The 12,207-nt window shown below is 57.3% G+C and overlaps 1 protein-coding gene across 5 annotated transcripts; it reads right to left on the reverse strand.

Annotated features, from left to right (window-relative positions):
• Positions 1–2,257: 2,257 nt before the first annotated feature.
• SLC29A2 (solute carrier family 29 member 2) lies at positions 2,258–11,839 on the reverse strand. Of its 5 annotated transcripts, XM_009185586.4 has the most exons (14): positions 11,715–11,839; positions 11,354–11,609; positions 10,922–10,970; positions 10,592–10,673; positions 9,054–9,217; positions 8,761–8,900; positions 8,240–8,374; positions 7,488–7,585; positions 7,180–7,264; positions 6,169–6,302; positions 5,862–5,967; positions 5,672–5,757; positions 3,952–4,151; positions 2,258–3,286 (listed from the first exon to the last, which is right to left on the reverse strand). In XM_009185586.4, the coding sequence occupies exons 3-14, from the start codon at positions 10,948–10,950 to the stop codon at positions 3,175–3,177; spliced, it is 1,371 nt and encodes a 456-aa protein (XP_009183850.1). In that variant the 5' UTR covers positions 10,951–10,970; positions 11,354–11,609; positions 11,715–11,839; the 3' UTR covers positions 2,258–3,174. The 5 variants fall into 5 exon arrangements, 4 of the variants coding, with proteins under 4 accessions (XP_009183850.1, XP_031509565.1, XP_031509564.1 ...); XR_001894696.3 differs by lacking the exons at positions 11,354–11,609; positions 11,715–11,839 and having other exon boundaries at positions 2,258–2,397; positions 2,477–3,286; positions 10,922–11,312; XM_031653705.1 differs by lacking the exon at positions 11,715–11,839 and having other exon boundaries at positions 11,354–11,642.
• Positions 11,840–12,207: the final 368 nt, after the last annotated feature.

A 12,207-nucleotide genomic window follows, 5' to 3' on the forward strand; every position in this document is an offset into this window, starting at 1 on the left:
GATTACAGGCGTGAGCCACCATGCCTGGCCTCACGTAGTAGAATTCCAACTACCAGTCTCCTCTTCCATAAAAGGGTCAGCAACTTGAGGGTAAAGATGTCTCTCCACTGAGCCCAGCTCAGTGCCCTGTGCAGTGCAAGTGTTTGCTGATGGAAAATGGCTGCGTCTGCGGGAATCCGGGCCTGTCGGCAGAGCTGTGACAGGGTGGGGAGGCAGCAGTAGCTGGGGACTAGGCGCTGTCGGCAGAGCTGTGACAGGGTGGGGAGGCAGCAGTAGCTGGGACCTTTAGGCTGTCGGCAGGCTGTGACAAGGTGGGGGAGCGTAGCTGGGGACTGGCTGTGCGACAGAAGGGTGTAAGAGCGAAAAGTAGCCTAGAGGACTAGAGACCAGGCAGGTGTAATAGTCAAGAATGTTTCCAATATCAAAGCCCCTGCATCCTGAGCTGATAAACTTGTGCTGGGTCTACTGGGAAGGAGGATGGGAAGATGGAATCCCAGGTTGTGACATCATAAGGACACCTGAGGGGTAAGTGTGTGTCCTCTTTCACTTGCTCTACCAGCGGGTGGCCCTAGTGGGTTTCCTGGGACTGTCTGGCCTGTGAGGTGGGCAGGTGGGTGTCTGCCTTCTTGGTCCCAGGTGGATCTGGCAGGTCTGGGGAGCTTTTGTTTTGTTTTGAGATGGAGTTTCTCCCTGGCCTTGCCCAGGCTGGAGCACAACTGGCGATCTCGGCTCACTGCAACCTCCTGGGTTCAGAGTGATTCTCACTCAATCCCCACAAGTACTGGGAGGATTACAGGCATGTGCCACCACTGGCTAATTTTGGTAGGCCTGGGGGTTTCTTCTTCCATGTGTTGGCGGTCCGGAGGCTGAGGTCTCCCGACCTCAGGTGATCTGCCCGCCTCGGCCTCCCAAAGTGCTGGGATTACATGAGCCACCGTGCCCGGCTTCTAGGGAGCTTTTAGGTACAATGGACAACAGTTGTCCTCTTCTCTGAAGGTAGAGAAGGAGAAGGGGACCCAGCAAGTATTGGGGTCCTGCCCCCAACAGTCCCAGTCAAACAGCACAGCTAGGCCTAGTGGTCTTGCAAGAGACTCCTAGGACTCCAACAACCATTTCCCTAATATCATCAGAGGTGGTACTCTAGCTCCAACCTCACTCCAGGACTCCAGCTCAGGCAGGTCATAAAGAAAAGGGCCAATTTGAACCCAGGACTCTGGGTCAGCATGCACGCACTTGTCCATGAGGTTAGCTGGCCTCCATAGAGGCAGCCTCCCTCATCTCCTGTATCAGTCCTCCTCTGGAAGCCACTGTCTAGGCCCCATCACCTCCCCACTGGACTGCCGGGATCAACTCCTCTGTGGCTTCTCTGCTTCTGCCCTTCCTCCACCTCAGACTAGCAAACTCATATTCATCCCTCAGGGCCCAGCTGGGGAAATATCTCCTCCAGAATGACTGCCTGACTTCTCAGGTGGAATCAGTGGCTCCCTCCACATGCTTCTGCAGGGCCCTCACAAGACGTATCACAAGTTACATTTGGCTTCCCGTGGCCTTGGGAGTGGGGACTGTCTCCTTTGTTTCAGAGTCTCCAGCCTAGGCAGGGCCTGGCCGGGGCAGCTGCCTGTGAACAGTGCTTGAAGGAATGAATCCTTACTTGGGGTCTACCCTGTGGCTTATTTCAGCAACCAAGGTCATATCTTGCCCATCTTCCTCTTTGATGCCAAGAGCCCCTGGCTTCTGAGCAGGTACCCTGTGCTGGCTGAGCATCCGATATCTAATAGGTGTTCAGTGAATGTTCACAATGGCAGGTGGGCAGAAAACCGTTGCTTTTCTCTGGGATGGGCAGGGTAGTACAGGTGTGTGGTGAAGCAGACTTTCCTTCGTCCTCTGTAGAACTGATGGGGTCGCCAAAGCCCTGCCCACACTGACTGCCTCTCTAAGGCCAGATTTCTGAGGAGAAGCGACCCTGGGGAGGCAGAGGATGCCAGTGAGAGCCCAGGGACTCATGGAGGGGGAGAGCAATAGTTGTCCATCGAACCAGGTGCTCTGCCCAGGAGCTCAGAGTTCCTTGCAGGTCAGTACCCCCCAGCTATCATGTGGTCCAGAGGACCCAGCACAGAGATGACCACCAATCCCTACCCCTCTCGGGGCCTCCGTCATCCCACCTGTCAATGGGGTACAATCTTTCCGACCCCACCCAGTTCACTGAGGCCAATAGAGCCAACAGCACTTCGGAAATAAAGACTTGGTGAACGCATCATACAAATAAATGGGGTTGTTATTAGACCCAAGAGCAGGGTCCGAAGGAGAAACAGCAAAAAGGGGAAGTAAGTGCCCAGGGCTCCTGCCCCGAACCCCTTGAGGAAAACAGAAACAGGTGTTGGGCAGGAAGAACAGCACCTACAGGGAGGAGGGAGATGGGGTTGGATCCCGGCTCTACCACGGACCAGTCACTTTCCCCAGGACTCAGTTTCCTCACCTGTATAATGGGGGAAGCACAATCCTTGCCCAGCTCCTTTCAAGGGCCTCAATTAGGCTTCGGTGAGAGAGTGGGTATGGAAGGTTTGCAAACTGTAAAGTGCAGTGCACACATGCAGGCTAGCTGTGGCTCTGGGGCCCAGGCCCAGCTGGGCTCTGTGGAGTGGGGACAGTAAGTGTTGGCAATGAAAACACTGCTTGAGGCTGAGCCTGGCCCTTTGAGCACTCTCAGGTCCTCAACACCTGTTTCTTCTTCCAGGTCCCCCCGACTTCCCTGGCACCTTTTACCCTGGGTCGCTGAGGCCTGGGAGGACGAGGAGCTCCTGCCCTGGGCTGGCCCCGCCTCCCACTCTGAACCCTCTGGTTGCCTCTGCTCCTGGTGATGATGAACAAATGCAGACCTGGTGGTGGGGAGCGGCCATGCCCTGCACCCTCTCTTCTCTAGACATCACCCTTTCCATGAGGTCTTGTGCAAGTCACCCCCATTCCTGGGTGAGGGTTAGAATGACCGGTGATGAATTCTTCCCCGCAGCACTCCAAGTGGATGAAGAGCAGCTCCTGCCCCCTGCTGGTAGCTCCAGGCCCAGAGGCCTCCACCCAGCAGAGGCCTAAGCCAAGCTCGCTATTCGCCCTGGGCTGGATCTCAGCTTCAGAAGGAGACGTTGAGAAGAGGCTGCCAAAGAGCCCGGAGGGGCCACTTCAGAGAAGCGCCTTGAAGAGGAAGGAGAGGGAGGCTCCACAGGAAAGTCCCAGGGCCAGGAAGAAGGTCATGAGGGCGCCAGCCACCTCCCTCTCATGTGGCAGCACCTGCCTAGAACACCCGGGAACAGGAGCTCTTAGAAAACGCTGGGTCCAAACCTAGACCCAGCTCCACCGCCCGCTGCCCATCCAGTCTGGGCTCTGTCACCAAAACTGGCCCCATCTTTCTGGGCCTGTTTCCTGGTCTGTAAATGAGGCTGCTGGATAAGGGCGTCTCTCAGGGCCTCTGGGTCCAACATGATGGGATTCCAGATTCCACAGCCTGCCCTTTCCACAGTGCTCCCAACCTGTCTGCCCTGCCAGCTTCATTTTCTCTGGATTCTCCACTCCATTGCCCCTTGAGGAAATAGCCCATGAACCTTGTTTTTCGTCAAAACCTTAGCTCTCCTTCAACTGAGAATTTCACAGCTAGATGGGCCCTGAGGAATGACAGTTCAACCCATCTTTTTTTACAGATGGGGAAACTGAGGCCCATTGAGGAGGCCCCAGAACCAGTGCCTGGGCTACTTTGCTGGGCAGGTACCTCACTAGCCCAGTTCTCCTCTCCCCTGCAGTTAAGGGCTGGCCAGGCAAGGGGCGCCAGCAAGGCCTGCAGACAGCTAAGGTTGGGCTGGCCAGAAGCAAGATGGGCCATGCCTCCCTCGAAGGCAGTCCCTTCCCAAAGACTGAACCCACCTCCCCACTCCCAGTCCCCCACCCCACCCCATTCCCCCGGACCTGGGCGCCAAGCACATGGTGAGGGACACCAGGTAGCCATTAGAAATGGCAAACAGCAGCATGAAGGTGATGAAGTAGGCGTCCTGTGGGAAGAGGGTGGGCAGCCGGGACCTCTGGGGCACGTGGCACAGCATGAAGAGGGGCACGAACAGGAACCGCAGGCAGACCAGCAGGGGCAGCAGCCGGCTGTCCTCATCTGGCTGTGGCAGAGGCTGGGGTCAGTGTGGTCCCTGCACCCAGGTCTCTGCTCCAGGGCACCTCAGGACACCCGTAGAGTACTTTTTATTTTTTTTCTTTTTTTTAGATGGAGTCTCACTCTGTTGCCCAGGCTGGAGTGCAGTGGCCCTGATCTCAGCTCACTACAACCTCCACCTCCTGGGTTCAAGAAATCCTCCTGCCTCAGCCTCCTGAGTAGCTGGGACTATAGGCACCCACCACCACCATGCCCAGATAAGTTTTGCATTTTTAGTAGAGACGGGGGCTTCATCATGTTGGCCAGGCTGGTCTTGAACTTCTGACCTCAAGTGATCCACCCACCTTGGCCTCCCAAAGTGCTGGGATTACAGGCGTGAGCCACCACACCCAGCCTCTTTTTTTCATTAAAAATTTGTGTGTGTGTGTGTGTACAGACAAGGTCTCACTGTGTTGCCCAGGCTGGTTTTGAACTCCTGAGCTTCAGCTCAAGCCATCCTCTTGCCTTGGCCTCCGAAAGTGCTTGGATTTTAGGTTTTGTTTTTTTTTTTTTTTTTGAGACACAGTCTCGCTCTGTCTCCCAGGCTGGAGAGCCGTGGTGCGATCTCGGCTCACTGCAGCTTCTGCCTCCCTGGGATTACAGGCATGTACCACCACGCCTAGTTAATTGTTATCTTTTTAGTAGATACGGGGTTTCACCATGTTGGCCAGGCTGGCCTCGAACTCCTGACCTCGTGATCCACCCACCTCGGCCTCCCAAAGTGCTGGGATTACAGGCGTGAGCTACTGCGTCCGGCCCCAAAGTGCTAGGATTATAGGCATGAGCCACCACGCCTGGCCCACCCATAGGATAGACCCATCTGTCACCCCCTGACCTCCTCTGACCTGACCTACCCTGTGAGCCAGTGAGGGAGGACCCAGCGCTGGGGCCTGGGCCAAGGCCACCCAGCAATCAGGGACCGGCCTGGGGCTCACCTCTACCTCTCCCAGGCTCCAGCTTGTGCTCTCCACAGCATTTACAGTTTACATACTCGGTTCCTCAGAGCATCCCCTGGTGGTTCCCAGAACCCCCTGGGGGCAGATGGGATTTCTGAGTGGGATCGGAAGCGGTAGATCAGCTCCTGTCCTGACTTGGATGAGACCAGCTCCTCTTTCACCTGCTTTATGTATTGTCTCTTTGGAAGATTTCATTTAAAGACACAGCACCATGGCTAAAACCAACCCCAAACCTAAGACTCTTGTTTAGTCCCTCACCTGGTGCAGGAACCTCCATATAACATTCTCTGAGCAGCGAAGGCTGCATGCTGGGGACACAGAGGTCAGCTGGACGTGACTTTTGCTTTCAAGGAGCTCACGGTGCAAGCCCTGGCCTGCACACCTCCAGGGCCCAGGTGCTCCCTGCCGCTTGGCCAGTGGTTCCACTGCCAGGCCACTTGGACTACTGGAAAATCACCTCCATGCTCTTTCAAGACCTCGGATCCCAAACTGCTTCCTAAAACATCAGATCACCCAGCCCTGGTGTGCTTACCCACAGGAAGTAAGAGGTCAGGCTCCGTCCCAGCCAGTCCATGATGTTGAAGAGGAGGAAGCAGCAGATGGGGTTGAAGAACTGACCTGGGAGGGAAAGGGCTGCAGCTCATACTGGTCCCCAATTCCCCTCTCCCGTCCTCTCCCCTTTGTACCCCCTGCCCTGCTGTCTTCTCCACTCCGACACTCACTCCACTTCCCGGGACTGGTGGAGCTGGTCACCATAGCTGTGATGGCGGGGAAGACGGACAGGGTGACTGTGAAGACCAACACAAGGCACAGCGCTGTCAGCCAGATCTGGGAGCCAGAGGCAGGGGTGTGAGCAGGCAGGGCAGTCCCAGGGCCCCACCCTCTTGCCCAAGCCCCATCTGGGAGCAGGACACTTGGGGTCTGGCCCAGCTGTGTCCCTGACCCACTATGACCCTATGACCTTGGGGGAGACAATGTGAACCCCATTATTCCCCAGGGATGGTGGTTGGGGCTATACCCAAGCCAAACCTTCTGGAAGACAACGAAGACTGAAGGTTTTCCTGACTTCTGGGGCTCATCTGGCTCTGATTCCAGCTCCTTCTCCAGGTCAAGATCCAGGGTCAGAGCTACCTTCTGGGGACTATTGGGAATCCCGTTCTCATCTGGGGGGAGGGGGGAGGGGGAGGGGGGAGGGGGTCATGCTTGTGACCCAGGTTTCCTGACAGCCAGGCCCAAGGAAGGGAAATTCCCAGCAGTTAAAACAAGTGATCCTCAGCTGGGCATGGTAGTTCACGCCAGTAATCCCCACACTTTGGGAGGCTGAGGTGGGCAGATTGCTTGAACCCAGGAGTTCGAGACCAGCCTGGGCAACATGGTAAATCCCCATTTCTACAAAAATACAAAAATTAGCCGGGCATGGCAGCCTGCACCTATAGTCCCAGCTACTGGGGAGACTGAGGCGGATCACTTGAGCCCAGGAAGTCGAGGCTGCAGTTGAGTTGTGATTGCGCTGCAGTGCAGCCCAGGTGACAGAGTGAGATGCTGCCTCAAAATAACAACAAACCGCACCCCCTTCCCCCCGCCCCCCCAAAAAAAACAAGTGCCCTTCCTCCAGCCCAGGCTGCAGGCGAAGCGAATTCATGATGGAAACATGCATAGCTACCAGGAAGCGCATGCATGGGTCGGGCGACGAGCAAAGCACCTTAGATGGATTATCTCATTACCGTTGCTTTACAAATGACACATTGAGGTTCAGAGGGCTGCAGTGGCTAAGTGGTTTGTCTCAGGCCACACAGCTGAGACGTTGTGAAACCAGTACTCAAATTCAGAGGTCTTTGGATCCAAAGTTCGCATGCATGGAAGCTCTATTGCCTCCTCATTTTATAGAGGTGGAAACTGAGGCCCAAACAACAGCAGGGATGACTTGAATCCTACCAACTTCCCTTCATGATCTTCCAGTTTGCACAAGGCTACTAGGGGTGGGCTCTGGCTGGGAACAGAGGGAACGGCTTCCCAGGGGAGGTGGCTGTCAGGGCTTACCAGACTGGAGGAGCTCAGCTTTGGTCTCCAGCTCCTGAGCTTGGGCCTGGGATGGTTTATTGGCCAGGTAGTAGCGGGCAAACTTCTGCAGAAGGACAGGAAAGTGTTGGGCCTGCCTGGCTTGCCTGAGGGGTCTGGATCCCTGCCCACATCATTGGCCTGGAGGCTGGGGTCCCTCAGTGTCTTCTCTGGGGGTCAGGGCTGAGGCCAGGTCTCCTCCACCTCCCCTGGCCTCTCTCAGGGTCTCAGACTCAGGACTCTATCCAAGATGCTTTAAGGTGGGGCCTCGAGCCCAACAGCAGGCTCACCAGGTGAGGCAGGCTCAGGTAACACATGATGGACATGAGGATGCCCACACAGGGCGTGATAAAGTACCCCAGGGCGGAGGTCTGGGCGTCCACGCCACCTGCGGAGAAACTTCAGCTGCAGAAGAGGCACCTGGTCCCACCGGCTCCCACGGGGCTTCCAACTCTTGTCCCACTTCCCATTGTGCACTTCTCAGACCCACTCCCAGCCTCCCTTCACTGAAAATGGGAATCTTGTACAGGGCCCCAGAGCAGCCCTGCCCTTCTCCCACTTTCCCCTACATGTCATTTTTGTTGAGCACGTACTATGTGCCAGGAGCCTTCTCTTATTGCATGCTCATTATAATCTGAGCAGGGAGCTAGAACGATCACGTAGGTGGGGAAACTAGCACAGAGCGGTGACAAGCCTTGTCCAGTGCCCCTAGCTGGTAAGCGGTGAAGCAGATTCAAATCCAAGACTATCTGAATCCCAAACCCATCCCCTCATCCTTCAACTTCAACCTGCTGCCGCATGCCAGTACTGGCCCCAGGAATCCTGCCCCTGTCCCTGAGTTAACCCAGTCCTTGCTTGGTTATTACTCCTCACTGCAGGGCCCATGAGCCCCACTCCCTAGCCCCAGACCCAATCCCCATTTCCATATCACCCTCTTACCTCCATCTTCACCCAGAACCTAGGTGTCTTGCTCTCACATGCCCTCTCTGTTCCCCAAACCTCAGAGGCCGCCCCAGCCCTCCAGCCACCCAAGTGCACTCACTGGCCATGGACAGGAGCATGGCAAGGGCAGCAAAGATCCCAGCCAGGCCCTGGCCGCTGAGGAAGAGAGTGCTGTAGGTGGAGGGCATGGTGCCCAGCTGCCCGAAGAGGCTGCCCTGTAGGACTGCACTGAAGGCTGTGGAAGACAGGGATGGGGGCTGCTGCTCAACTAGGCAGGACTCAGGGGCTCCCTGGAGGAGGTGTCGGCAGGATGCACAGGGGACTCTGGACAAGGTTGCACAGGTGTGAGCTTCCCTAGGGACTCTGGGCACTCTGGGGCAACACCCGCCATTCAGTCCTTTTCTGAGGTGCAGCCATTGGTTTGTGGGGCTGTCGACCAGGAAGCCTGCTCCTAGGTCACCAGACAAGTGACTCTTCCCCTCCCTCTGGGCCTCAGTTTCTTCACCAGGGATGAGTGACCATGATGCTGTCTTCCCTTCTCAGATATGCTGGGCCCTTTCAGTGATGCGGCCAGGCTGAAGCCCTGCATGGGCTGGCTGGGGAGGGGGTGAAGGTGCTCACAGTTGATGAAGCAGACGGAGGCCATGGTGATGGAGAAGAAGGGTCCGGGGCTCATGTCCACCTTGACCAACGCTGCCGTCAGGGCAAAGAGCAGCAGTATGGCCAGCAGGCTGCCCAGAATGCGCACCGTCTCCGGGATGCTGCTCAGAAGGGGGCAGAGTGGATCAGTGGGGCCCAGGCCAGAGGGGGCTGGGGAAGGGCTGGGCAGTAGGGCTGGGGGACGGGAGGCACAGGGGAAGGCCTCAATGAAGCTGCATCGGCAGGGGGCACAGGAGCCAGGGCAGGCCTCTCACCACTGGTACAGGAAGGAGTTGAGAAGGGTGAAGAGCAGCAGGGGCAGCTGGGACAGCAGCGTCACCCAATTGTTGAAGTTGAAGGCATCCTCCGGGCCTGTGTGGTTGGTGCTCAGGATCCTGGTTGTGCTGTTGCTGGCCCCCACCAGTCGCGCCTGGAAGTACTGCCAGGTGGGGAGGTGACGGAGGGTCAGCACCTCTCAGCCTTCCCCCACTGCCTTCCCCCTCACTTGTGATTGCTTTCTACTGTCTGCAGGGACTTGTCTGCCATGTCCTTGTTCTATCCCCAGCGTGTGGCACACAGTCGGGGCTCCATGAATGTGCACTGAGTTAATAGCCCCCAGCATAAGCCTTGATCCAGCCTTGGACAGCCCCTTCTCTTCAGCGCCCTGGTTCCAGCCCCCATCCCCACTCGTGCAGCAGCTGCTAGATTCATTCATTCCAGGGGTATTTATTGAGCACCTACTGTCAGCCAGGCTTTGGCCTAGGTGCTGACCAACTGCATTCTCTCTGGAGCACATAGCCTGCCACTCCTCTGCTTAACCTCCTCACTCCTCAACACCCCGCTTCATTCCTACCTACTGCCTGCAGGGCAAAGCCCCAAATAGAACAGCCCTTCAGAATCAGATCCCAGTCTCCCTTTGTGCCCCATCTTCTGCTCCATCCAGCTAAGCTCCAGGCAGCCCTGGCTCTGGATCTCTCTCTAAACAGGCTGATCCTTTCTTGCCTGTTTGCCTTGGGCGTGGCTGTCACCTCCACCTGGAATGCCCTACTGACCACACCCCTCCATATGCACTCTGCCTACGCTACTCCCAATTTACAAATCTCTTCCACGAAGCAGAAGAAACTTTCTCCCTCCCCTGGGGACCCACTGCACTCTGCTGTAAGCCTGGAATGTCGCGCATCATGTTACATTATTAATAGCTCTTTGGCCCCTCTTGCTCTCAAGACCAGGGGCTGATTCATCTCTGGGTTTCCAGGGCCCAGCACAGAGCCAGTACCCAAGAGGCATTTGCAAAGTTGTTGCAGTGAATACAGATGAATAACCCGGTCCCAAAGACAATGCAAACCCCATATTTCTGCCTTCCCTGAAGACACTCCCTGCTGTTTCCTCCTGTGTCCCCAGTGCCTTCTCCACAGTAGGTGCACATTAAACGTTTGTTGAATGAATGAATGCATGAATGAGTGAAATTCATGGTATTTCAAAGAAAATCAAACGTTCGATAACCGACTTTTGGGGTGACTGACTCAGGAATAACGACACATAGAGGAGGTGGGTGGGCAGCGCCTTTGCTCATTCCAGACCCTGTGGGCTGGTGGCCTTGGCCCTCTGAGATGTGGACATTCCTGAAGTTCTGCTTTCCTAGTCATGCGGGAAGCATTGCCCTCTCTGTGGCTCCGAGCTTCAGCCCATAAATGAGCTCAACGAGGGGTCACAGGTGCGCGGTAAGGAAGCGCCCGGTAAACCTCATCCCAAAGGGCTGGAGGAAGGGGTGCTGGCTGTGGCCACGAGGCTGCCACGCCGCCAGGAGTCTCACCGGGATGGCGGTGATGAAGAAGTTCCAGGGAAGGAGGGTGCCCAGCCCCAGGATGAAGAAGCTGATCCCGACCAGGTGGTAGCTGTGGGGATCGGTGGGAAGGTCACCCCGAGGACGCACCCGCCTCCGCGGGCCCTCCCGCCTCCCAGGCCGCCCCCTCCGTAGCGGACTACAACCCCCATCACCCCAGCTCTGGCGGCAGAGGGAGTCGGCTGATGGGAATTGTAGTTCGATCCGGTCTTCTCTGCGCCTCGGAGCGCCTCCAGGGAGCGGGTCTGCAACGCCCCCGGTCACTTGGGTCCCGGTCCGCACCCACCCGGGCCCACTCACCTGTCCCGCGGGGCGTCTCCTCGCGCCATGGCCGTCGCAGCGGATGCGCCTGGGGTGAAAGGGATAGAGAAGCCCCACCAGCACCTGCGCTGGGGCCGAGGGCCGCAGCACCGGTGGGGCGGGGGGCGGGTCTCCCTAGATCCCGGTGCAGGGCTGCAGGAGCCGCACAGGTAGCCTCCGGCGGATTTCGGCGGGTCTCGCGCTCCGCAGGCTGGGACCTGGGCTCCGCCCCCGGGGCGGGGACAGAGGGTCGCGCCACCAGTCTTTCCTTCCCGCACCCGCCGCAGGAACTGTAGACTCCGGCTTGGGCCCCGCCCCACCTCGGAGCCTCCGGAACCCGCCCGCTCACGGCACAACCCCTCCCCGCAGCCCCCAGTCCTCTCCGCGGGCGCCGGAGGGGAAGGCGGGGGTAGGGGCTGGGGGTAACCTCACCTCCACCCCTCGCTGAGAGCTCTGTAGGGGCAGCACTGGCGCGGGGCTCTTCCAGCTTCGTCAACTCCGAGGTGATGCCAGAGCCGCTCCAGCGACCCCTAAAGCTGGAGCCCACTGGGGCGCCCCCTAACTAGGGAGCCGCTGCGGAGCCCCCACCCAGAGCGTAACCCAAGCCGGGCCCGGACCGGGGAACCGGAGCCGCCGCCGGTCGCCCGCGATCCTGGCAGGCTTCGCCGCGCTGGGTCCCCGGGAGTGCCTGGAAAAAACAGCATTACTTTCAACTCCCCACTCTTTTTATGTTTAAAAAAAAAAAAAAAAAAAAAAACTTTCAAAAGACTATAAATCATTAATTTGCTCCTACTCATAATCTACGAATAGGTGTGGGTTCTCTGCAATCCCCGGGCGTATCGGGGACGCTGGAGAAGTGAGAGGCCCCGAACCACAAACTATTTTCTTTTCCTTTTTTTTGAGACAGAGTGTCGCTCTGTCGCCCAGGCGGAAGTGCAGTGGCGTGGTCTTGGCTCACTGCAACCTCCCCCTCCCAGGCAGGTTCAAGCGATTCTGGTGCTTCAGCCTCCGGAGTAGCTGGGACTACAGGCGCATGCCACCACCTCCGACTAATTTTTGTATTTTTAGTAGAGACGGGCCTTCACCATCTCTACTAAAGAGGTGGCCAGTCTAGTCTCGAACTCGTCTTTTGACCAGGCTGGTCTCTGACTCGTGACCTCAGGTGATCCGCCCGCCTCGGCCTCCCAAAGTGTTGGGATTACAGGCGTGAGCCACCACGCCCGGCCAGAAACTATTTTCTCAAGCAATGACATTTTATAGCCATTCCCGGGTTGCTTATGTTTTTC

This window comes from Papio anubis, chromosome 12 (genome assembly GCF_008728515.1).
Source record: "Papio anubis isolate 15944 chromosome 12, Panubis1.0, whole genome shotgun sequence".
NCBI classification, from domain to species: Eukaryota; Metazoa; Chordata; class Mammalia; order Primates; family Cercopithecidae; genus Papio; species Papio anubis.